Raw genomic sequence first — 26,215 nt, forward strand, 5'->3', positions numbered from 1 at the left:
CAACAATAATAATAATAAAATGGCAATTCCGGTTTGCGGCGGAAGCTGCGGAAGATATTAGCTGACGGACTTCCTTTCAGTCCGTCAGGTTAAAGCTGCAGCCCGTCAGTCTGAATCCAGTGGTATCAACTGACAGAGTTTGAGGGTAATTTATTACATTTGCAATTAAAAGTATGAAGAAGAAGCCTTACGATATTCATTTATATTTAGCTCCACTATTTCAGACGTTTTTGAAGGAGGTTGAAGGGGTATTACAATAAGTCAGCTAAGTTAAATAATGCACTTTGAAAATACATGCATCACGAAGTTAAATTTGTGACCTTAATTCCATGTATATTAACTAAACACATGGACAATGAAAACACTGAAACTTACGTTAGAATTGATTAGATTGTGCCTTTATATTTTTTCATCTCTAGGGTGTTCCGTAGCTGAGGATGTGGACTAAAGGACATTGTCCAAAGGCGAGGCTGGTAGCGAAGACGGCCACCAGACTGTGGTCCAGCAAGCCTCCAGAACCGTCCCGCCCTGTCCCTTCTGCTCAGCTGCGGCCACAAGACTACGTACGCAGACGCAGGCAAGAACGGGAAGAGAATATCCTGTCAGCTCAACATGATGTAAGCCGAGTAGACTAAGCACACAGACTGAGTTTTTGCAACGTTATTATTATAATGTATAAAATAAATAAGCAACAAAACAATAGAGACCAGATATCAAGGTTAATAAGACAAATGTTCGATTTTTCAAATCAATTAATCAACTCAGTAAAAATGAACTTATTCAGGTACAATTTTATTGGGGAAATATCAAAATACAAAGGAATAAGCTTACAATCGTACTAAGAAGCAAAGACTTTATAAAGCGTGTCATTTCATGGGATGAAGTCTAAATATTATCTAGTCTATCAATTTTTTAAATAGTCAGAAAACTAACTTTAAGTGCATAAAATGCACAACAGATCAAATTTTGTCAATGCTGATAGACAAATTGCATCCCAATGATTTAACCTTTTGGAAGCACCCTTAGTGGCACTAACATGAGGTAGCTGTACAGAGATAGCTACTCTCTAGTTAAGAGATGCTTGTTAGAGGTGAATGTATGGACTTTTAATTCACTGAAGGTTAAATTATTCACTTAAGGCAGGTGTAATGAATGGCAATGAGAACCAGGTGTGCGCCACACATAAATTAAAAAACAATAGATCAGGAGAAATCAAAAGTGCCCCTACCTAGCACTGTCAGACTGAGACACTCATAGGAAGTATGGCCACAGCCTTGATTATTTTCTTTCAAGGTATAAGACTTCAAATTGTCAAGAAATGACCTTTTATACCCCTCTTCAAAATACTGTTGCTTCTCGAATGTCATTGTAGCATTGTGCTATTGTGAAACTGACGTACTCAAAAAACTGACATAGATACAAACCATAAAAAACAAACTACTTTATAAAAGTATTTTCATTTGATAGTGATTAGTTAAATTAGAGCAAGATATCAGCTGCTTTCTCTCACAGATAAAGCACTGATAAAGTGTTTTCACTTTATCGGTGTGTCTGAATCTATCCATCCTATTTTTCTATCTAATGTAACAAACTGACTTTATATCGTCTTCTGTGTTGTTTCAAGGGCCAGTTCGACAAGGGAACTAGCCCCTCCTTGGCCCCTGTGTTGAACTTCTCATGCATGAATTAATGGATGCATGATTGCTACCAAAATATGACCTTTATGTCAGAAGGAAGAGTGGCTGCTAAATACATGTTTTTGCTTTCAGAAAGTTGGAGATCAAACATTAAACTGGAGTGAAATACCAAAAGTAGCGTACACGGCTCAAACACCTGCTGGGACAAAGAAAGGTGACTTTATGCACACATGGTATTGACTTATGTTGTAATTTGTTCAGTTATTTGGGAATTTATGCCCTTGTTTTCAGATACCAGCTTGCCTTTCCCGTCTGCATACAGTCCAGATTATGTGGAGTCCTGCTGGTATCAGTGGTGGGAGAAAGAGGGATTTTTCAATCCTGACCAACATGTGAGAAATCTTAACATAATAAAAAATATTGATTCAGTTAAGTAAATTGGTGACTTTTGGGTGAGAAACATAATTCCGGTACAATTTTTCATGTGTGCAACTAAAGAAAAAATAGTTGGACATGTTTGTTGTGGCAACCTGTTGTGTAAGCAAATCTGGTTTTCCTCCCAAATATTGGCCAGACAGGCAAAGTATGAGCCAACATGGGATGACCACACAATATTCTTCTGTCTGGGAATAAAATCCTACATCATAACACTCACAAGGAGGCCTGTTTTATAGTTAGCGTGTTACGGAACAAATTTTCACACTCACTCCTTGTTTATGACAAAAACTATTTGTTATCGGCAAGCATGATTAAACTTGAGATTCTTGTAGTTTCCTTACACTACAAATCTGTCTAAATGATATTGTGACAGTTTAGGTGCAACCTTGTTTTTTTTTTCTTGTTTTTTTGAGTATGCAGAGGGACAGAATTGTTGGTACCCCTCGGTTAATGAAAGGAAAACCTGCTAATTTGACACGTCTTGATTTAACGTGTTCCTTTGGTCACATCATTTTCAGGGTTGCCATCATTTTTGCCCAGCCCGGTTTCATGAGTTTATTTTTTAAACGTAATTCTGTTGAAGCATGTTTGAAAAGCAATGTCTGACTTTCATTTGTTCATTTTCATAAAACGTGTATTCATTGTTACCTCAGACCATTGGGGTTTTCTTTCATTAACCAAGGCGTACCGACAGTTTTGTCCACGTGTGTAATTCAAATCTATCCAGTAAGACTTTATTGTGTCCACAGAGACTCTGCCAAGAAGCGCATGCCAATCATAAATTTAGGCTGTTCATTCTCATCTCACTGCAACAAATGATCCAACCAACTTTGTGTTTTGGTGATGTTGGAGTTTTGGATTTCTGCCTGTCAATACATTCATTAATCTTTGCTATTGATTTCTGTCTATGATGTATTTAATTTGGTCAGGAGCGATTGCCTCATCGTGTGGATCAGACGTTTTCTTTATGCATTCCTCCGCCAAACGTGACCGGTACTCTTCATCTGGGCCATGCGCTAACTGTAGCTGTGCAGGACGCTCTGGTCCGATGGTAACGGTCAACAACAGGCTTCATCAACAATCTGATGCTTAACATTTAGTCAAAAGTATTTTTGAAAAGCTTTCATTTTGCCATTTGCTAGGAAAAGGATGCAGGGTCACAGAGTTCTGTGGGTGCCTGGATGTGACCATGCTGGAATTGCAACTCAGGTATGACAACTTTGTCTTTTTAAAAAACTGAACTGTTGTTGTTGTCTTTTTTGACTGTAAATGTAGGTTTCGCTCATGTTCCTTAAGGCGCTGCACTACTTGCACAGTCTGTAGTCTCTACTCCATCCAATCTGTAACAAGAAGTCGACTCTGATGCTGAGAAAATGGAGGAAATTTCAAATATTGAAGTGGCAGCAGGGCAAGACTGTATGTCTGCAGCCTGGAGACTCTCCGTGTCTTAGCAGTTGTTTCATGGCGTTTGTCAGGTTGTTTTAAGGATAGAATTAGAATTTGTCACTGAGCGTGTACATTGAGATAAAATCCAACAACAAATAAATACAATATGAACATAAACATGATGAGATTTACAAAAGCAACTAATACTTATATTCGTATCCTGGTCACATGTAGGAAAGGTCACAAATGTTCCATGTTTTCTCCTATTTTGGATAAACCCTTCCATTGTGATTTGACTGAGTCATAAAGCCTTAGAAATGTCTCGGCAACCTAAGACAAACTTACAGATGTTATTTAATTTGTTTATGTGCTTTAAATTGGAACATTACTATGAAAACAATAACAAGGCAATTAAAATAAAACTACAAGAAAACAGTTTTTTTTTCTAAATTCCTTGAAAAAGAATAAATGAAAAGGTACTAATAATTTTGACTACCACTTGGCAGCAATGTTAAATCAGTACAGGGCCCTGAAAATGTCGCATTTCTATAGATCTTAACTAAAACAACTCTGCTTCTGACACAGTGAAACTTGAAAATAAAGTACAAAATGAATTGGTTCAGGATTTCCTTAAACAACAACAAAACCCCGTGATGCCTGGGAAAATATTCCCACTGGCAAAGAGACCTGATGACTCCCTGCAAAATTCTAGCTCTGTGCTGATCTGCACACATTTATAATTTGGCTTGACATATTAACTCATCATATTCTAAACCTTGGTCAGGTTTGCTATATCTTTGTTTGTTGAAACATTTGGAACATGTACTCTATGCTGCAGCGTTTTCCTCACTGCAGTAAATGTGTTTTTGTGCATTAGACGGTGGTGGAGAGACGACTTCTGAGGGACAAAGGGAAGCGCAGACAGGATTTCACTAGAGAAGAATTCTTACAGGAAGTATGGAAATGGAAAAATGAGTAAATCTTATTTTTTGATATTTCTTCAAACCAGTTTGGGGTAACAGTTACTTTGAAGGGGTGTGCAGGAACATGGAGCCTCCATGAATGTTTACGAAGGTTTTTTGGAGACCCGTTTGCCTGACCCTGTCGGATCTCGGGGTCAGACGGACGGCCGTAAAGACTTGTGCATATTTTTGGCAGATTGCAGACTGGTGGTCCACTGCTGCCTCTGTCTGGTGGAGACAGCCTTAAATAATGTCATGTTTCAAATGCAGAGTTCATAAAGCGCTTTGTAGACGCCTTGCTGAAATACTGTGGGATGAATTAGATGAATGAAGTCAAAGCTGACAACAAATGAACAGTAATTTAATATTAACACGTAAAGCTACATAACTTTTTAAAGTTTGATAATTAATACATGTCGTAATGTATGTAGGACAAATTATTATTTCTTGGTTAGTGTCAACGAATCCATTTTAAACAATGTCAACTTTGTGCCATTATTTACCGACTGACAGTTAATGACAGCAGTCATGAACATTGATGAAGACTCCTTCATGTTCATGACAGGTGCTGCGTCATGTCACCTTCTTTGCCACCCCTTCAAATAAAGTGTTGCCCGGTTTGGTTGAATGATGTGCTCAGTGTTTGCTTCCGTCTCCCTGACCTCTTCTCCTGTGTCCCAGGAAAGGAGAAGAGATTTATCACCAGCTGAGGGGCCTTGGTGCCTCTCTGGATTGGAGCAGAGCCTGTTTCACGATGGATCCGGTGAGGCTTTTAGTCACATATATTCCTACCATGTGACATCATCACCCAGTGTTTAAAATGTTTGTGTGTAAAATTTGCATCTGTCTGGCATCCTGGAGAAACAAAATAGTATGAAATAGTACGATGCCAATTAAATATGTGTCGTACTATTTAATTGGCTACAAATAGATTCTAGAAACTCAACAAACACACTTGCATCCAAAGACGACAGAATCACAAAACAAAACCAGGGAAGACGGGTGCCTGGGGCCTCAGCTGTCAGAGGCTCTGCCCTTTTCATTAATTCAGAAAAGGAAACATGACGTTATGAGGAGGTGGGAAAAGAAACCATGAGTCACACTCTGTCCCTACAGTGGGAGGTTGCAAGAAAAACGAAACCCTTCACAACAAAAGCTGTGATGCAGTCGCTGTATCGTTGCCGTGGTGATCCTTTCAACTCTTGTTTCACTGGCTAGTCTACATTCCTACCCTCATCTACTGTCACGCTTTGGGACCAAAAGAATGGGACTGTGGATACAAGCGCCTGAAAGGGTGTCTGGACTCTCCCCTGGAGATACGGAGAGAAGCTCTGCCACTGCTTCTCCGTTCAGAGAGGCTGGACTCTCTGAATTGTCTGCTGGACTGGGGGACGCCTTGCGGTTCCCCTGGAGGAGCTGGGAAGAGGGAAGTCTGCTGCCTGAGACTAGACCCTGGCTGAGTGGAAGATGATGGCTGGATTTAATGAGGGAACCCAGTCTCTATCATTGACAGACTATTTTCATCAACAGTTTTGTTTTCTTCCTACTCACACCAAATACTGACTTTTACTGTAAATGCAAATATTTTCTGAAGCTCTGCTGACTTCAGTTGGTTGAGCTGCTGTGTTGTGGGCAGGATTTTTTTCAGACAACTTACTAAGAGGTCTTTGTTCTTCCTTGTGTAGGAAGCAGCAAACCCATTTACTACAGAAATGTGTATTTGCATGTTGTTTCAGTGTCTACCAAATAAACCTGTTTCAGTGTCTTATTGTTGTCTGATTTCAGGGTTTTAGCAGAGCTGTAACTGAGGCTTTTGTCAGACTGTGTGACTCTGGTCTTATTTACCGCTCAGACGGTTTGGTCAACTGGAGCTGTGCTCTTCAGTCTGCAATCTCTGACATAGAGGTAAGAAACTCTATATCAGATGTTTTGCTCTGTCTTTACTGGATGTTTCATAATATTAATATGCAACTCATTTGTCATCGACTAAGACCCTGAAAAGGAACATTATTATTTCTTTCAGGTTGATAAATTCAGAATGCAGAAATATTTATTTAATGCTGAACTGTGGAAACTGTGCAGTCATTACAAAATGCAATTTTTTTAGGTAGCAGCAGGAAAAGCAGACAAATTCATAATTTACATTCACAAGTTAACATCTTTTATTTTGTTCATGTAGTTGCAGTGGAAAATGTTAAGGTCACTATGATTATTAAAGTTTTGTTTGCTCTTTCTCCTGACTGCGATCAGTGAGCAGAGACTTCAAATAAATACTGATTAAAACATGTTCTTTCTCTGGGTTTGAAACAGTTTTTCCTCACTCCTTGTTAAAGGAAAATTTCCACAACACAGTGAAAATGTTGAGTTGAGATTGAACACTCTGTCATCATTTTCTGTCCAAAGAGTAACTTGAAGTCGTTCATTTGTCTTAGGTGGAGACCAGGGACGTTTCTGGACCAACCTTAATGTCTGTCCCTGGATATGACAATAAGGTGGAATTTGGAACAATGTTCACCTTTGCATATCCTGTCGAAGGCCATGGTGAGTATTGGTGGGTGGAGACATTAACAATGGTGTTTAATTTCATCTGCTTTGTGTTGATATCTGAAAATATCAATATATCTGTTGATCTGTCGATCGATAGATCTGTGTATGGATATGGAGGTATACACACATAAAATGCATATAGTTTTATCACAATTTATCCATAACCTCATAGATATCTGCATACATAGGGATATAAGGTATATAAGGATAAATTGCGATTAAACTCAAGTTATTCATTTCAGAAAACTGTGTCATGTATTGACAACATTTACGTTTAGTTTGGGGCCTTCTACTTTGTCTGCTACAAAAACATATAAGTATTTGGGACTTACTGTGGATGAATATGTTACATTTGAAGAAGTTATTAAAGTCCAGTCAGACTGAAGAGGTTCAGTTAGAAATAAAGGTGTGAACAGAAATGCTCCTAAAATGACTTTATATGTAGAAATGGGTCGGGAACCATGTGAAGTTAAATATATTGTAGACATGGTCAGATTGTGGAGTAAGTCTATTGATATCCCAGATCGTAGATTAACAAAACACATTTTCCTTTGGAATTTCACAAATAGGTATGTTTGGGCCAGACATATGGAGAAGTTCGTGGTTATCGTCAGTCTAGCAGCTTCTGTCCTCAGTTACAGACAGCAACAGGAAAAAGGGACGAGCTGTCAGTTTCCGGTTACTCTGGCATCTTGACAAGAGCAGGATAACAGAATTTAAAACAAATTAATGTCTGAAGAAACATAAAAAAATAAATTCAAAGAACAAATAAACACATTTTGACAAACTTCACATTTATAATATTGTTACATTAAAACCCTGTTACATATATATGTGTGTGTGTGTGTGTGTGTGTGTGTGTGTCAGATGGTGAAGTGGCAGTGTCCACGACTCGTCCTGAGACGATGCTTGGAGATGTGGCTGTAGCTGTTCACCCTGATGATCCTCGATATCAGGTGAGTTACTTACAAGATGATATGAAGTTGTGTTGCTAAACACAGTATATTTGCTGTCACTGCTGTGTGGACTTTGCATGTTTTCTCTCGAAAAAACTGGATTTACTTGTGACATTACGCAACAAAATAAAAGACCTTTGGTTAAGTCTTTAATTTGCGCATAATCCCATTTAAAAACTCCGACATTCCAATAATTCACTCCAAGATCCAGCTAAACTTTAGCAAAAGATATGAACTTAGTTATTCAAGAAAACAAAACCATGAAAGAAAGACATTGGTCATTCAAACAAGAATCATGCAGGACATTATGATTTTCTCTGGCGTTCCTGAAAAGTCATCTGACAATCCAGAAGTTCAGATAAAAGAATTCATGACAACAAGGCTCAAAACTTCCCCCGACTCTCATAACCAGATTACCTTCCTCCCCATTCATTGTTTTGGATCGGATACAAAGCCCCACATCCAGCTATCACCAAACTGGAACCATTCAGACTTAACCAGTTTCCACAATAAACTAATGAACGATGCAAAATCCTGCACCGGTCATGAAACGACATCGACAAAGTAATGTCTCTGAAAATCACACCCTGGCTTTTCTAAACTGCTCAACATTTTCAGTATGTCATTTAAGATGTATTGAATTCTTTGATTTTGATTTTCCCCTCTCAGTAATTTGTAATCAATTTAATCACAGTCACAATTAGGTAATTATTTGTTTTGCTTATAATTATTATTTTTTCAGCCATTTTTTAAATATTTTTTCTCTCTTTTTCAGTCTCTACATTAATGCACATGCATGTCAGTAGAACATCACTTCATACATTTAAACACAAACATCCAAATTATTTATGTTTACCCACCACTGACTTATCCTCAAATGAACAAGTTTAAAAAAGAAATACAGCGACTTAAACTGGAATATACACAGCTTTAAAACCCGGTATAGACCTGCCACCTCAGATGACCTACCTTTGGTTGCATCAGTGAGGGTGATGAGGTTGAGTACAGGTCTGCTGATGGGCAGCTTTGTCACATGGTGTGGGCTGAACCACCTGCAGCTCAATGTGACACAGACCAAGGAATGAGTGGTGGATATCAGGAGGAGGACCAAGACGCCAGTGACTCCTGTTACCATCATGGGGGTCAGTGTGGACATTGTGGAGAATCAGAAACACCTGGGTCTCCACATTGACAATAAACTGGACTGGGTGAAGAACACTGTCGCTCCGTAGAGGAAGGGCCAAAGTCGTCTCTGAGGTCCTTCAACATCTCCCAGACCTGTTTTATGACTCTGTGGTTGCCAGTGCCATCCTGTATGTTATGCAGGGCAGCAGACTGAAGGTGGAGGACACCAACAGAATGAATAGACTGACCCACAAGGCCAGTGACGTCATTGGAGTGGAGCTGGACTCTCTGACAGCGGTGTCAGAGACAAGTCCAAGATGCAGGTTGTCTTGGACAACGAGTCTCATCCACTTCATGATGTGCCCCCAGCTGCAGGAGCATCTTCAACCAGAAACTTATTATACCAAAGTTCACCACAGAGCAACACAGGGAATCATTTCTGCCTGTAGCCATTAGACTTTACAGTTCCCAAATCTGAGTAACTTAAATCTAATTTTATCTGCACTCATCTATAGATCATAGATGAACATATTTGCATGTGCATGCTTATTTATTTTCAGTCATATTTAATTACTTACATCACTTATTATCAATATTTAATACCTTGAATGGAGTAGCTTTTCAACGAATAAGCAATTTCCCTTTGGGTATCAATAAAGTCTATTTTATTTTATTCTATTTGTGAAAGTAAGCAACACTCAGTTCTTTTTAAATGACATGTCTAACAGGTTCTAAATTACAAGCAGTTAAAACTAACTCTCAGTTCTTTCTTATTCTGTAAATTTGATTTGTCTAACAGGAATTTGATAAAACTGACATTAATTGAAAACCACATTTTCACTTTGCTCCCACTGTAATAGATAAAATAAAATTCAGATGACTTGCATCTATAGCTTGCTGATGTGGTCCAAGTTCAGCTGCACTCTGACAGACATTGTTATTGGTCAAGAACTGTTTTTCCTGATGAACTGCTTGAAGTCTCTGAATTACCTCTTTACTGCGCCATGCCTGGACTCTCCAGGCTGGACCCGTCTGAACTCTGCCCCCGTTTTAGTCTTTTTACCACTTTGCCTGCTTTATATTTGTATTGAAACCAAGCTAGGAGTTCCTAATCATTATTGACAAATTGATATAATGGACATCTTTCTCTCTGTTTAGACTTTCCACGGACTATTGTGTAAACATCCTTTCACCAACAAGCTCATCCCCATCATCACAGATACAATGGTGGACATGGATATGGGAACAGGTACCAGTGTGCATTCACTCCTACCTGTTTAGTAGGTTTTAATGTAACTCTTGTTCGATTGTCTCCAAAGTCCAGTTCTTTTGGGGAGGTGTGAATACGTAATTGAACTCTATGGACCAGAAAAGCGAACTTACAAACCTGGCTCAGTGGAGTGAAACCTGGCATTTTTCAGATCTATATATGTGGATGCAAGTGAACCAGAGAACACTCCAAAAGCAGGAAGCAAACTATAGCACAGGGCATTCTGGGTCAGTAGAGCCAAAACAAATCTAGCGCTACAGAGAGAAATCCTACAACTGATCTGATGCCGCTCCATTTTAGTTTACACTTTGTGAAGAGGAAATTTGCAGTAGTTTTCCTGGTAGGTTTTTGTGTTGTTTCCTTCCTTCAGTAGCTTTGGTGCAGCACCACCAAAGGTCAGGGGGTGAACAGGTTTTTCAATTAATTTGGATTGTTTGACTCAGTGCAGTGTGAAAACCGCACCAGCTAAGAATGTAGCTGATGTTGCAGTTTTGGTCCCCAATCAAACTGAGTCTACCAAACTATCAGGGGTGAAAACATCCCAACAGTTTCACCAAACAAAGTCAAGTCAAGTGTACTTTATAGTCAAAAATCACAGGAGTTTGAAATTACATTTCACCAAACTCCAATGTGCCTTTAAACTAAACATATAAATGAGACATTGACAGTAACCCCTCCCTCCACACACACACACACACACACACACACACACACACACACACACACACACACACACACACACACACATACACACACAATGTGCAGTAAAAACTAACATACTGATACGAGTTTACATTCTCTCTCTGACACATTCACACACAAACACACACACACTGATACAGACATGTGCAATAAACACAAACACACACACTGCAATAAAAAGACTAACATAATGATGGACAATACATACACAAGCATACACACACACACACACACACATAACAGCAGAAGTACAATCAGTGGACATACAGGTAATGTAGATGCTGTATGCAAGGTGCAAAAAGTAAAGTGCAAGTGTTGTGTGAAAGAAATGTCTATGAAATGTTCATTAGTTTACTTCAATGTGTTGAAGAGTCTAATGGCTTGTGGAAAGAAGCTGCTTCCCTGATGGTGGCAGGGAGAACAGTTTGTGTGCAGGGTGAGAGGAGTCTCTCTTTATGTCCATTGCTCTCTTGGAACAGTGTGACGTGTAAAGGTCCTGAATGGCTGGTAGAGGTGATCTGATGAGCTTTTCTGCGGTCGTCACCACCCTCTGGAGTGCCTTCTTGTCTGCAGCCTGACAGCTGCGGTTCCAGACAGGGAGGCTGCTGGTCAGGATGCTCTCAATGGCTCCCCTGTAGAAGGTGGTGAGAGCAGATGTAGGGAGGTTGGCTCTTCTCAGCCTCTGCAGGAAGTGGAGTCGTGTCTGAGCCAAAGAGCATTAAATCATATGTATGATTTTATGGAGTAATATCTGTTGTTTGTATTAACTTTATAGGTGCAGTGAAGGTGACTCCTGCTCATGACTTTATGGACTTCCAACTTTCACAGAAGCATTCTCTGCCCCGCCCTTCGGTCATTAGAGGAGATGGGACTATGGAGCCGTTGTGTGGACAGTGGTTGGAGGTGCAGGAAAATCATTGTGATTGATTATAGGCCTGTCACGATAAACAATAAATCACTTAATCGCACGATGAATTAATTTATCGACCTCATTTTAATTTATCGGCTTTATTATTTCTTCTGCCTTTTTCTCTTTCTGTTGACGACACTGAATGAAAAAAAGGCTCAACTCCGGTGCTCTGCACTGACCCTCCCTTCTTCATTTCCTTAGCGAAAAACTTGTGTAGTGTGAACTATTGCATCAGGTAGTTTGATGTGCCCATCTTCTCTATTTAAATCTAGTGATTACTGAAGGGCAATACAGTATACAGACTTCATAATCTGCACTCTTTTGGTTGAATGCAGTATTTATTTCCACTTTGATTTTATGTTGTTTAGTTTTTATTCAAGTAGGTTTTTGTTAATGGAGACTGAGAATCCATTTTATTTTTGTTTATTTTTTATCAGTTCCAGTGTTTAGTGTTCTTTTGAAAATAAAGTGCATCTATCTTTGGCAGGATATTGCATGCATTATTAGTCATTTCCATTAAATCAGTGTCAAAAGGTCTAAACAATATTACTGTTTATCGCGATAATTTTTGAGACAATTAATCGCTCAGCGAAATGTGTTATTGTGACAGGCCTAGATAGATGTGTGTTGAGACCAGTGTTGAGCATGTATGGTTATTGTTAATTTCTTAGCTATCTCAGTTTAAACATCATGAAGTACTAAGTCTTATAAAATGCCGAGTCACCTTAGGTTCATGCTTTCAAAGAAGTGGTGAACGTCTCACTTTTCTTTTTATTCTGTCACATATCACACATTGTTCCTCTTTGTTTCTTTAAAGGGTGTGAAGCGGTTTGATGCCAGGCAGCTGGTTGTGAATGCTCTTGTTGAAAAGAAACTTTTCAGAGGAAAGAAGAATCACACCATGACTTTACCCATCTGCAGGTAGTAGAAAAGACAGGACGCTCAACAGAGTCTGAACATTTGTCTGGATTTATTACTGCTGACATGAAAGCTGGTCCTGAGACGGTGCTGCCTTGTCTCAGAAGATCATCAAAAGCATTGGTGCCAAGCTGGTGAGGTAGAAAGTTTAGATGTTTCTTTGCTGAACCAAATATTGACGTGAAAAGAAGGTCTTTGAAAAACTTCACTGCATGCTAAGGGAGGCAGTAAAGGCAATTCTTTCAGTTGTCTATAATCAGGGACACAGAGCTGCAGGACTTCCCTCCCCTGATCTAAACACTGAGGTGGCACAACAACAAGATAATTATTTGTTAGTGTCTTCAAAATTAGAAGATAACACACATTTCACTACAACTTGGTAGCACTGCTTTTGATTAAGTTAACTCGGGTCAGATGTTTTGGGTTTCCTTCTACTAGCTTTTCTACTAGTTTGCTGGATTTCTGACTCATTCCTCCTGACAGAACTGAGATATCAGGTTTGCAGGATGCCTCACTCACACACACCTTCTCTGATCTGCACTGGGCTTTGTGATGGCCACGCTAAAACATTGAGTTGGTGTCACTTTGTAACTAGTTTGGTTGAATGCCGAGTTTGATTTTGTAAGCTGTAACTTCCTGGCTAATGTCTTAAAAATGGCCATTTTGGAAAACACTTCCACTTCAGCTTCATCAGACCACAGGGCATGTCTCCAAATATGAATCTGCCTTTTTTATGTTTGTTTTGAAGTAATGTCTTCTTCCTGGCAGAGTGACCCTTCAGCCCACTTGTTTCACTGTGGATGATGACTCTGTCTTCACAGCTTCAGCTAGCATCTATACAAAGTTAACAGAAAATGTTCTAGCTAAACTTGCTCCTCTTTGGGATGCAGAACCAATCTCTCTCCTAAGTCATATGATGGTTGGACAGGGTCAAACAACCAGTTGACTCAAACCTATCAGAAGTTTCCAAAGCCATGACATCATCATCTGTGCTCTCTCATTATTTAGAGAGAGTAATCCTCTGTGAAGACATTAATAGATAAATCTCTGACATATTGTTTTTCTTCTTATTGTGGGATTTAGTAAATATTTGCAATTGTGGCTGACCAAAAACAAGAGAAACTTTATCAGATCATAACCTCACTAATGTGATAATGCCCCTAACTTTTTGTGCCTATTATTTCCTCTCCTCTGATTCCCAGTCGCTCAGGAGACATCATTGAACCACTTCTAAAAAAGCAGTGGTTTGTCCGTTGTGACACAATGGCTATGAAAGCAATAGAGGTAGGTTCGTGGATGTGAAACGCTGATAATTTACTAACCCTCTGATGATTATGGTTATGGTAATGAGGTCTTGGCATTCTAATGTGAAAGTCTTTACAAACATTTAACATTCAAATATTAAAAATTTGTGCTGGCAGGCTGTAGAGGATGGGCAATTAGAAATCATCCCTCACTACTACACCAAGATGTGGAAGAACTGGCTGTCCAGCATCAGGTGGGATGTCCTGATTTTTCAGTTTGATGAACTTCAGTACACATGTGGAAAACATTACCTCTGTGTGCAGAGGAAACGGTTCCACTCTGATGGTAACTGAATAATTCAACACCTTGTTTGTTTGCTATTTACGCTACAGTGACTGGTGCGTATCCAGGCAGCTTTGGTGGGGTCATCAGATCCCTGCTTACCAAGTACAGCTTCCCAATTCAACAACTGAAGAAGAGGTTGGTCTGTGATTTGTTATTTGGAAAATGGCACTGATGCATTGTATTGAGATTTAGCCCACATTCACACAGAGAAAACAATAGCTTTGTAAAAGCTGTAGTAATGTTTGTCTGTGTTAACAGTATAATCCTTTGCCATATTTCTGTCTCCTGCTGAGTAACTGTTACTTTGTGGTAGGAGCTTTGGGTTTGGGGGAGGAGTGAAGAGGAGGCCCGACAACGAGCCGCTGTAAAATATGGAGTGAACCCAGAACACATCACTTTGCGACAGGGTAACAGCCTTCATTGCTTTTATTAGATTAGATTATTGAAGGATTTTTCTTTTTCTTGGTTCTACCTCTTATTCCCTGTTTCTACTGAATTTGGCGCTCCGCCCCGTTTTGTCTGTTTCCATTGTAAAAGCAACAGACAATGGAATGGTTTCACCCAGCAATAGGCTGGGAGGGGGCCTATTGCTGGGCGCCCTTCACTTGTAGCCCCATAGGACAGACGGCAACGTTAGGCCAACACTTCTTGTGTCACAACACACAGACTATTAGGGGGATAGAAAAATGTCACTGCTTGTTAACAAGCACAACACATCAAATCAAAAAAATTAATTATTTGTACAGCACATTTCAGCAGCAAGGCATTTCAAAGTGCTTTACATCATTAAAAACTAAAACACTGAGTCATGTAACACTGAATAAACAATAAAAAAAAAACATTAAAACCCCTTTTCTAACCCTTAGGACTTTAGTTAAAACGCCGTCAACTGGGACTCTGCATTGGACTGCTACATTAAGTGAAGTTTAACAGCTTGATGAAAAGCATACTGCTGTTTTCTTAATCCTTTCTGTTCTCACAATGGGATTAATCTCTGAATCAGACCCAGATGTTCTGGATACGTGGTTCTCCTCAGCACTGTTTCCTTTCACCATGCTTGGCTGGCCAGAAAAGGTACTTCCTGTCCCGCCTCTCAACAGAATTACACCTACACTCCTGAAAGCTCAGATCTCTCATGGAAATCCCACTTGTTACCAGACCCCTGACCTCCAGCGCTTCTACCCCAACTCTCTTCTGGAGACTGGCAGTGACCTCATCTTCTTTTGGGTTGCTAGGATGGTGATGTTGGGATCAGAACTGACTGGACAGCTGCCATTTAAACAGGTTGGTTTCGCACGAATACTGAGTTGCTCAAAGCAAACCTAGTATTAACTGTGATGGATGAGGTGAATCGACTGATTCACTTATTTTTTCTTTCTGTCGTGTCTTTCAGGTTCTGTTTCACTCCCTGGTACGAGATAAATATGGCAGGAAGATGAGTAAATCCCTTGGAAATGTCATTGACCCATTAGATGTAATGCATGGAGCCAGTCTCCAGGTGAGACACATTCCTGACTCTAGACACACGTTGCTGTTAATATTACTCTTGTGTTTTTTCCTATATACCTTCAGAAATGTGTGACTATGCTGAAGGAACTTATTTAAGCGGTAAACTAGAGTTGCTCCTCACATATTGTCACAATGCCAGTCTTTCAATTGGTCATCTTTTATACTTTTCCTGGTCTGATCTGGTGAAATATAATATTTTCTATAAAAATGAGCCACAAACAGCAATTTTATGCACTTCTAGGACTGCGTTATATATATATAAATTACTATGTAATGAGAAATACACACTGAGGAAAAAGCAGTGTGTATTTCTCATTGTTATTGATATGATAATGATGGCATATTGAGGTTATTCTTTACCATTTCTCTTAAGATGTTGTAAAGTAAAACTCATCTTGTTTTGTTTTTGTTCTTATAGAGACTTCAGGAGAAAGTGAAGGAAGGAAACCTCGATCCAAAGGAGCAGCTAGTCGCTCTGAAAGCTCAGGTCCGATACTCTTCAGTCTGTTTGCCTGGCTGCGTGCAGTCATTGCTTTTTCTTACTTGTCAGATCTTTCTGCTTCCTACAGAGTTCAGACTATCCTAATGGGATACCCCAGTGTGGGACAGATGCTCTGAGATTTGCCCTTTGCTCCCACAACATGCAGGGTAAGTTGCTCATCTCTTGTCAAGAGTCACAATTGAGGTAGTGTTACAGAAATAAAAAGCTGTTTTGACTAGAGAGATAAAGCCTCGTTTCATGAAGCCTCGGTCATGAATCTCTTCAGGTGAAGCGATGTATTTTGACTCTTGTTGGACTCTTTATCTAAAGATGATTATAAAATTTAGCAGCATAGCCTCAGTCCTAAGAAGTCATGTCCTTGAAAGCTCAGAGACACTCGATGTGCATGTAAATACACTCTTTCAGTTCCCAACCTCTGTCTATCTCTAAAAGGATACTCCACTTATTTCACTACTTTCATTCACGAAATAGCTATCAAGCCTGTTATTTATTCACTTGTTCATTTAGAGGTTTTGTGAAAGAAAAGTACACACCTTTCAAACTTCAACTGGGTCACAAAAGATTGACTTTTACTAAGATTTAGTGTTTTAATATGTTTTGTCATTGTCCAGAACAAGTGAGCCGAGGCTCTCGGCTCCTGGCTGCTATGGTGTTTCTTCTCTTCTCACCATTGCAACATTTTGCAATTCCAAGTGACAAGCAAGCACATGCATGCGTACAGACACAGGGTGCAGACAGTCTTTGAGCAATTGCTCAAAGATTGCAACAGTGAGCAACAATTGCTCATTGTTGACAATGTTTTGCTGTGTGTTCAAACAGCACACATCTAAACAACTAATCCAAATGGTTAAGGGTCATACAAACACAGTCATTTTAAATTATGAAATCATCTGCAGATTTTCTTTTCAAAGCCTCCCTGTCACTTGTTCACAACCATCTTCTCTGTAAGAAATGGCTGAAGAGATCCCCAGATAAAATATATAAGTCTGAGCATGCAGCCAGAAAATCCTCATGTTAAATGAAAAGTCTGTTAATCCTACATTTGCTCATAACTCCTCACTGATTGGCTTTGGCACACAATGCCGTCTGGATCTCATTTTGCTGATGCAGCTTTTTTAATTTCAGTTGTGGTTGGTTCAAAGACACAACGTGACTCCATGTTGTTTTAAAAAGACCTTTTCTGGCCACCTGTGTGTCTCTAATTTGGATATTTTGGAACAGTTTTCTTTAAAATGTTTCCCATTGTTCATTTTCATTCTTTTGGATGCCTTTACATTTTGAAACTATGATTTAATGTACACTATATTGCTTACCTTTATGCAAACCTCCATTAAAAATTGTTGTAGTTTCTTTTTGTACAAAATATTGTTTCTTGTCTTGTTTTTCAGAACTGTTTATCAGTTTGAACGTAGATGAAACTGTATTCATCTTTGTGTAAGAACAGCTTGGTGCACAAATGTCCATTTGCATGAAACGACTTTAATGTCACGAGGAGGGAAGACATGCACAATATAAAGTTTGTGCTTCCTTAATGACTAATAAATATATGTGTCTGTTTCTTCATTAGGTGGGCCCATTAGTTTGTCCGTATCTCAAGTTATTCTCTTCAGAAACTTCTGTAATAAGATGTGGCAGACCCTGAGATTCACATTGGGAGTTGTTGGTGAAAACACACCTGTGGGAACACTTGAAGAGGTACGGTGATTTCTAAACTTTGTGTTTATGTCACCTAATGTCAGTCATTGTTCCTGTTTTCCTCCCCCTTGTGTTTGGTTGCTGAACATGTTAAAAAATGATATTGACCGGAGCAACAGCAATTTATCTCAACTATCAATGGAAGTGTCTATCATTTGTACTGTAAAAGCTCCGTTCCCGATGTGGTAATCTGTTGATCAATACTTTACCAAGCAAAAGGGTTTTCATTGGCAAAAGACTAAGAAAGAAAGAGACTGCTGTGTGTTTTCAGGCTTTTAAATATTTTTTTGTTTCTAAAATGGAAATATGTAAATTTCAAATGCATTTGAGACTTTTCTTCAACACACTGAGTAAATGGAGACATTTTAAGACGATGATTTCAACTGTTCAGCAGTTTTACAGAGAACCTACAATTTGAGATTAGATGTTTGTTAGTCTGATTCTGGTTTCCAACTAATAACTTTAGTTATTGAAGTGTCTGTTTAACACAAATATCAGATGAACATACGTTTAATTTGGTCGACACGTTTTGACTTTCTTCCAGAAACAGTTATTTTAATGGTTCCTGTAACAGTTATCAAGCATGTTCAGCATATATTTTGAGAACATCTCTCAGCTCATATTTAGTGTGTGTTGTTCTGTTTTACATAAAACCTCTTATGCCAGGTAATAGAAATGAGGAAAAGTTTCAAAAAGACGCAGAATTTCTGAAAATGGCTCCTAAAACGTTCAGCCACTGATGTACTGCTGAATTCAAACTAGACGATCAGATCTCATGCACATATTTTCTCTCTCCTGTGTGTGACGTGTTCCTTTAGACAACTCCTCTGAACAGCATGGAGCGGTGGATCTGTTCCAGACTCTACAGCACAGTTGTACAGTGTGAGCAGGCGTTTGAAGCTTATGAGCTGCATAATGTCACGTCTGCTCTCTTCTCCTTCTGGCTGTACAACCTGTGTGATGTTTACCTGGTAAGGAGCCGATTTTCATACGGGAGAACAGGTCTGTCTTATTGTGACGATCAGAAACGGGTGAATGGAAATGACTGTAACTGTGTGAGGTACAATCTACCCTGTTGTTTGAGCTTTGCTAAGCTAAATACAGGGTGTTCCTAATGAAGACATATTTATACTTAGATATTCAATCTTGGTAGATTTCAGCTTCTGTTTCCACCCCCACCCGTACATTCATTCATTCATTCATTCATTCATTCATCCCTCCACTTGGGGAAGGGCATCCTCCCCGACCAGAGAAGGCTCTCAGATTTGGAGGCACTGATCCCCATCCCAGCTGCTTCACGCTCGACTGCGAACTTCTCCACTGAAAGCTGCAGACCAGAACGGATCCCCTCCACACGTTGGCTGCACCTACAAATTCTGTCCATAAAAGTAATGAGCAGAATCGGTGGCAGTCGAACTCTCACCAGAAATGAGCCCAACTTACTGCGGTGTTCTGACTACCGGTGCTACCTCGTCAGATTTTCCTACCGTAGCACGGATAGATGGCTAAGTCCATCTGTCAGTGCTACCCGTCCAAAACTCCTACCGTCATGTTTAGAAACAGAAAACTGCAGCAGGTTGTGTTAATGTTACATACATTGGATAACATTGTTTGAGTGGAAGCTGAAGTTATGCTTAGCTTAACATTGGAACAATTTATATACATGAGGAAACCACAAGGAGATCACTTCCTTCATCTGAATATCCTACCCGTTTAAAATGAAAAGCTATAGATGTAATAATCACTAATTCTTTTACTAGAATATCCTACCCGTTAAAAATATTTTAAATACAGAGGCGTTTGTAAGAGTAAAACAGTATCAGACAGGAAAACAGGTTTTTATTGGAATTAAATTAAAAACAAATACAAATTGCCGCAACTCTTTTGCGCATTAAGACGATGTATGTCTGTTATCAGATCCACAATGTGTTTACCGAGCTGCGCAGGTCACTGTGCTCCTGAAATGATAGGATATGATTAATATTACACAGCTTCAGTCCCACATCACTACCAACATCTATTTAGCAAAGTTTAATAATAACAAAATGTGTAAGGGACAAAACAACGTATTTTGTCCTGATTAACCGCCAAACAATGACTTGTTTACAGTAGTAACGACATTACAGACGGCAAACTAAAGCCATTATATTTACAAGCTGCCTGTCATGTAAGCTAAAAACATGAAGTAACACAGCAGCTTCATGAAAGCCAGGTGTAAAATAGGTTAAATAAAGCTTACCGTAATCTGCGATGAAATAAAACACATGAAGCGAAACATCCACAGGTAGGACGTATTTATAAGAAATCTGCTGAGTAAGCAGTATGTGACGTAGCATCGATGTGTATTACCACAAGGTAGGACGGATTTACGGGTAGCACAGATCAACAGAACACCGGAAACGCGGACCAGACTCTGACACCAGTCGTACAGAAACCTAACAGCTCATATCAAAGGGCCTGGTACTCCGTACTCCCAGACCCTCCCCAGGGCTCCCTGAGGGACACGGTAAAGTACCTTCTCCAAGTCCACAAAGCTCGTGTAGACCGGTTAGACGAACTCCAAGAACCCTCCAGGACCCTGCTGAGGGTGTAGAGCTGGTCCAGCGTTCCAGGACAAAACCCACACTGCTCTTCCTGAATCCGAGGTTCGACTATCCGCTGGAACCTGAGTAGCCCTTACCAAGGAGGCTGAGGAGTGTAACCACTCTGCTTCTGTGTCCAAACAGGGTAATATCGACCAGTTACAGATGTGTGTGCTTAGCTTGAAAAACCCAGATTGATAACTAATATTGTCATGGTTGTTGGTGAAGAATGCTGAGACATCTTGCTTTCCCTAAAAACAAACATGTCTACGCATCGTTTCAGAATGACAATGTGACCTTTGTGGTTTCTGCGTTTCTGTCCTGAAGGAATCCGTAAAGCCGGTGCTGAAGCAGAATGAGGGAGTTGAGGTCCTGACAGACAAAGATCACAGCAGCAACACGAAGCAGGAGGCCAGAACGGTTCTCTATCACTGTGTGTCTTTGTCTTTGGCTCTGTTCTCCCCCTTCATGCCCTTCATCACCGAAGAGTTGTGGCAGAGACTACAACCATTCAGACCCGGAGCCACGGCCCAAACCAGCTTGTGTTTGCAGCCCTACCCCCGATCCACTCAGCTGGTAAAACTTTGATTATTTTTCTTGCCTCAAAATCAATACTTAGATTTTACATGGTTCACATAATATATTTATGGTTGCAACAGAGTTTATCTCTGCAGCCTGAGAGGATGCAGTGATATGGAACAGTTTAAGTCAGTGCTTTGGCATTTAGCAAGCAATAATAAGGTTTAATCTGATCTAATGTTATGCAGTGAGACAAAACGTCTTTTTCTACAGTGTATGCATGTAAATATGTAGTTCAACTGTTTTCTTATTTGTTTAACTTCTCCAGGCTCACTGGTATTTTCCTGAGGAGGAGAAAGATTTCCTGCTGGTTCAGAATGTTGTCCGGGTGGCACGTTTTCTGCGAGCCCAGTGTGGCCTAGTTAAAGAAAGACCTGTCAGTAAGTCAACAGATTAATAATCATGTAGCAATGACATGTCTCTGGTTGATTGCTTGCACTTGTACATGTAAACCTTGGTATGTTTTAATTCAAGCCCTTCCTGAAGAAGAGTAAAAATCAGTAGCTAATATATCTGCATGTTGCTTGTACATGGTTTCAGTGTGGGCCGTGTGTTCACCAAGCCAGGCCCAGACACTTCTTCGCTTTGGCTCAGCTGTTTGGACTTTAAGTCAAATCTCAAGCCTCCAGATCTACTGTCCAGATCAAGATGGCCACCTTCCCTCCGTCCACTCCACTGCTCCACCTGCAGGATGCCTCGTTGGTGTGGTAGACCACACATGTCAGCTACACCTTCACATCCAAGTGTGTATCATCCTCATCCTGATGTATCTTATGTTATATAAACTTTATTAAAGCTACAGCAATCAAGCGCTTTGTAATGACCAAACAGGTTTATGCATGGTTGAGCTGCTGTTTTGTTTATTTATCTTAGGTGTTGAACTTTGCCTAGTCAAAGTCTTCAGTGACATCCATATAAACAGACTGTTGTAGAGCCACAGTGCTGGTTCTGTTGGACCTCAGTGCAGCTTTTGACACTGTTGTCCATGACATATTAGAGTTTGAATCTTACATAAAGAACAGAGATTTCTTTGTAGGAAACTTCTCATCAAAGCAGACAGAAGTCACATGCGGGGTACCCAAAGGTTCTTTCTTAGGACTCCTCTTATTTAATATCTATGCTCCCACTAGCTAAGGTAGAACAGGAGATAGGATTAGCTTCCATAACTGTGCAGATAATGCAAACATTACATTAGATCTACATCACGATGTCACCAGGTGACTCCAAACCCAGTTAATCACTGAACAGATGCTTAGAACAGATACATGTGTGGATTTGCCAAAACTTTCTCCAGCTGAACAAAAGCAAAACTGAAGTTATCATCCTTGGATCTAAAGAGGAACCATCTAGAGTCAGTGCACAACTTCATTGATTCTAGATCTAAAACCAGCATCTAAAACCAGCAGTCAAGCCTGAAATCTGAGTGTAGTGATGAACTCTGACCTGAACCTTCAGAGCCACATAAAGACAGTTCCAAAGTCGGGCTTCTGTCATCTGAAGAACATCTCCAGGATTAGAGGACTGATGTCTCAGTGAGATCTACAGAAACTCATCCATGTGTTTATCTTTCGTCGCATCGGTTACTGCAACAGCGTCTTTACAATGACTACATTTTGGTTTATCTTAGCATTGTTACTCATTTCCAGCATCTGTTTCCCTGATTCATGTCAGATCACAATGCTGGGTTCCAACAGATGGGCACACTTTGGCAGGCCCCTTTTGAATTTCTTAGGAAGTTTTCTAGTTGGACTTTCTTGTCCATTCATCCATCCATTACAACCTTATTGACAATGGGGTTGTGAAGGATGGTCCTTTTCTCTAGCGGGGGAGAGGCAGGGTCACCCTGGACAGGTCACCAGTCCATTTCAGGACAACCAATCATGCATTTACACACCCACACATAAATACATGATTTACGTGTGGGCGTGACTGATTGACTAAATCAATCAGTCAGGTTGATTGATTTAGAGAGATCAATCAACCTGACAGTCATGTGTTTGGACTGTGAGAGGAACCTGGAGGACCTGGAAAGAACCCACACCTGCACAGGGAGAAGGCAGGACCTTCTTGCTGCAAGGCAATGGCGCTAACAGCTGCACCGCTTTGTAGCCTAGAATTTATTGTGACAACGATAAATCAAAATTGATATTGTGATAAAAAAATTATCACAATAAATGACAATATGAATATATGCCCACCCCTCTGTGTTACCATATGTCTACAGAGATTCTCTGATTGATTGTTTTTATTTTTATTTTTTTAGAGTGCAGTTGACATTGAGCAATTGATCCGGCATCTCTCTCAGCGGAAAGATACACTTCTTCCAAAGCTGGAAAAAAGTCTTTGCAAACTTCAGTCTTCCAACAATCCAACCAAGACTCCAGCAGATATCAGACAACGGATGGAGAATAAGGTGAGCAAAAAATCCACTTTGTCTAATTTGGGTTATTTTCTTTTCTTACGGTCTTAATAAGATTTGCCTAATTCTACAGAACAGGAAAATTTGACAAATAAAATGGAAGATGTTAGAATTAAATTGTTGTGCATTTATTGGTTAAGATATTAGCCAATAAATATCTTAATCAATAAGATATTTATTGAATGTGGTCTGTGGAAGAACCACAGTGCTGGTTTGGTTGGATGGTTGGAGCTCAGTGCAGCTTTTGACACTGCTGACCATGACACATTACTGAAACGACTGGAGAGTTGGGTTGGACTCTCCCGTCCAGCGCTCAGTTGGTTTGGGTCTTGCATAAAGAAGAGGGATTCCTTTGTTTCAATAGGAAACTTCTCATCAAAGCGGACAGAAGTCACATGTGAGGTCTAACAAGGTTCAATTTTAGGACCTCGCTTATTCAAAATCTATCTGCTCCCATTAGCTCAGGTTAAACAGATGCTGTGTATCATGTGCAGGGTATGGAGATGATGCAAAGCTCTACATTACGATGTCACCAGGTGACTCTGAACACATCCACGCTCCGAAGAGATGCGCATACGTTTGCATTTCCTAAGTTTGGCCAAATCCTTCACCTGCACGAAGGTGAAGGATTTCCAGAGAGACAAATAGAGTAAAATTCAAAATTCCCAGTTACACATATATGTGACAAAAAATTACCATTTAAATTTGAGTAAGATTTTCCAAACATTATATTTGTGTGTATGTGTGTGTATTAGGATAAATATGGCTGTTTAATCTTCTAAGTTTGAATAGCTAAAGATTAAAATGATTTTAAAAACATTGGTTTTGATGATACTAATGTCAAATAACAGTGAATGGAGTCAGCGTTCAGTGTACTTAGGCGGGTTCTGGTGCTTCGTAGTTTATTGTCCACAGAAAAGTTTTGCATGGCCGCCTCACATTTTCAAGAAGAAGCCAATCAGTTTCTGAACATTTACCGTCGCATTCCGTTCATTTTATATTGATTCTAGATCTAAAACCAGTCGAGTTGTGGGTACAACTTTGCGCCACACATTTTTTGTGTGTGCACAACGTTTGAGGCCCCGGGTGTTTTGTCATTTTCTTGGCATCTAAAACCCTAAACATTAAAACTATTTGTTTTCTATCGTGTGAGCATGTCTGTACTTGAGTTGTGATTGTGGTAACAGTTCATTTTATGTATATTCTATCACCTTGTCTGTTCAGGTTTCAGTTTTGCAGCAGGAATTAAAGACCATTGAAGATCGGATAAAAGTTCTTCAGGAGACGCAGTCAAAGGGATAACTACGGCTGAAGGACGTCCTTGGAGACATCAGAGCTTGACTATTTGTTGATACCGCTGCTTGAGTCAAAGATGTCTAAAGCATCTTGCCTTTCAGTACTGTAAAATACACCAAGAAAATTATGGGTTTTGTTAAGAGAATAAATTATGAAAACTTCTGGCTCGTTGTGTTCTCTCGTCATCAAGGTGATGGATTCTGTATATAGTGGCTCCATTTATACTCTTCAGAAAGTGGTGCAGGAAATACAATCAACTACACTCAGTGTAACGAAGAAGCTCGAGGCTGGTCGAATCAACACGCAGCATCAATCCCAAAAGGTGCAATGGCTGCTGGATGCTGGATCCTTTTTTATTCAGCTTCTCAGGTATTTGTCAAATCAAGCTATCAGTCATTCCTGCTTCAATCATACTCTGCCAGTAGGTATCCCCCAGAGTGAAGAAAGTTTCAGCACTCTATCTGATCAACATTTTGGCTCAAAAGTTCATTTCACTGGATGCCTTTGAACAAAATGTCTTATCTCTTTTCCAAACACTATTAATCCATGTTTTACTTATGAGGCTCTAAGAACAAATCTGAGGAGCCTCTCTTACATGCTCCCTTATGTCCATCTATGTTTAGTTTTCCCATAGCAGCATTTAAAGTTCATTGTACATGAATGTGCAAGAAAATTAAAGCAGCTGCAGTTAAAAAAACCAGTCAAAGTTAAAGCTAATTCTTGTGGCTAAGCAGGCATAGACATGCAGAAGGATCATTTTGAATTTGCACTTGTTGATTTCAAGCACTCTGTGAAAATTAGGAGATATCCTGTACTGACACATAAAGTTAAAACCCTTGCAAAAGAAAACCATTTCTTCACTCATGATCGTTATCTAGCTAATTTAAGACAACATGCCATAAATTTGCCATTTCACACTAAAACACTGAGTCTTTTACACTCAGTGTTTCTAATTTTTTCATGTCCTTGTGGTAAAGAAAATAATTTTAATTAAAAAAAACTACCTGATTGATCAAGAGAACTCTGTTTTGTTTACTTCCAAGTATTTGCACATTTCTGTAGAAAAATGGTTTTCCACATTTTTAACAAGTGCCCATACTCCCATTTGACAATTGTATTAATTAATTTCCCTTTGGGATTAATAAAATATATTTTTTAATTTAATTTGAATTTAATTCTGACTTAAAAAGTA

The 26,215-nt window shown here is 39.6% G+C and overlaps 1 protein-coding gene across 1 annotated transcript; it reads left to right on the top strand.

Annotated features, from left to right (window-relative positions):
• Positions 1-51: 51 nt before the first annotated feature.
• LOC106919572 (valine--tRNA ligase, mitochondrial-like) lies at positions 52-25,185 on the top strand. The gene is made up of 30 exons (XM_014990033.2): positions 52-145; positions 420-617; positions 1,770-1,851; positions 1,929-2,029; positions 3,005-3,126; positions 3,218-3,284; positions 4,339-4,436; positions 5,105-5,186; positions 6,209-6,328; positions 6,856-6,964; positions 7,838-7,926; positions 10,210-10,300; positions 11,799-11,926; positions 12,751-12,854; positions 14,054-14,135; positions 14,273-14,349; positions 14,489-14,576; positions 14,755-14,848; positions 15,445-15,515; positions 15,600-15,725; positions 15,835-15,939; positions 16,369-16,437; positions 16,520-16,598; positions 18,020-18,147; positions 18,966-19,118; positions 21,057-21,305; positions 21,577-21,688; positions 21,849-22,051; positions 23,572-23,721; positions 24,952-25,185. Exons 2-30 carry the CDS (start codon positions 438-440, stop codon positions 25,027-25,029), a joined length of 3,237 nt encoding a protein of 1,078 aa, XP_014845519.2. The 5' UTR covers positions 52-145; positions 420-437; the 3' UTR covers positions 25,030-25,185.
• Positions 25,186-26,215: the final 1,030 nt, after the last annotated feature.

The sequence above is a fragment of the Poecilia mexicana genome, unplaced genomic scaffold, assembly GCF_051168715.1.
Source record: "Poecilia mexicana isolate PSO_F unplaced genomic scaffold, ASM5116871v1 scaffold_2, whole genome shotgun sequence".
NCBI classification, from domain to species: Eukaryota; Metazoa; Chordata; class Actinopteri; order Cyprinodontiformes; family Poeciliidae; genus Poecilia; species Poecilia mexicana.

Bases quoted from the DNA above. Each gene is read 5' to 3' on its own strand.
- LOC106919572 (XM_014990033.2), top strand. From the start codon at position 438: ATGTGGACTAAAGGACATTGTCCAAAGGCGAGGCTGGTAGCGAAGACG. The intron at 1,852-1,928 runs GTGACTTTATGC...CCTTGTTTTCAG, and splicing joins ACCTGCTGGGACAAAGAAAG to ATACCAGCTTGCCTTTCCCG. The intron at 21,689-21,848 runs GTAAGTCAACAG...ACATGGTTTCAG, and splicing joins AGTTAAAGAAAGACCTGTCA to TGTGGGCCGTGTGTTCACCA.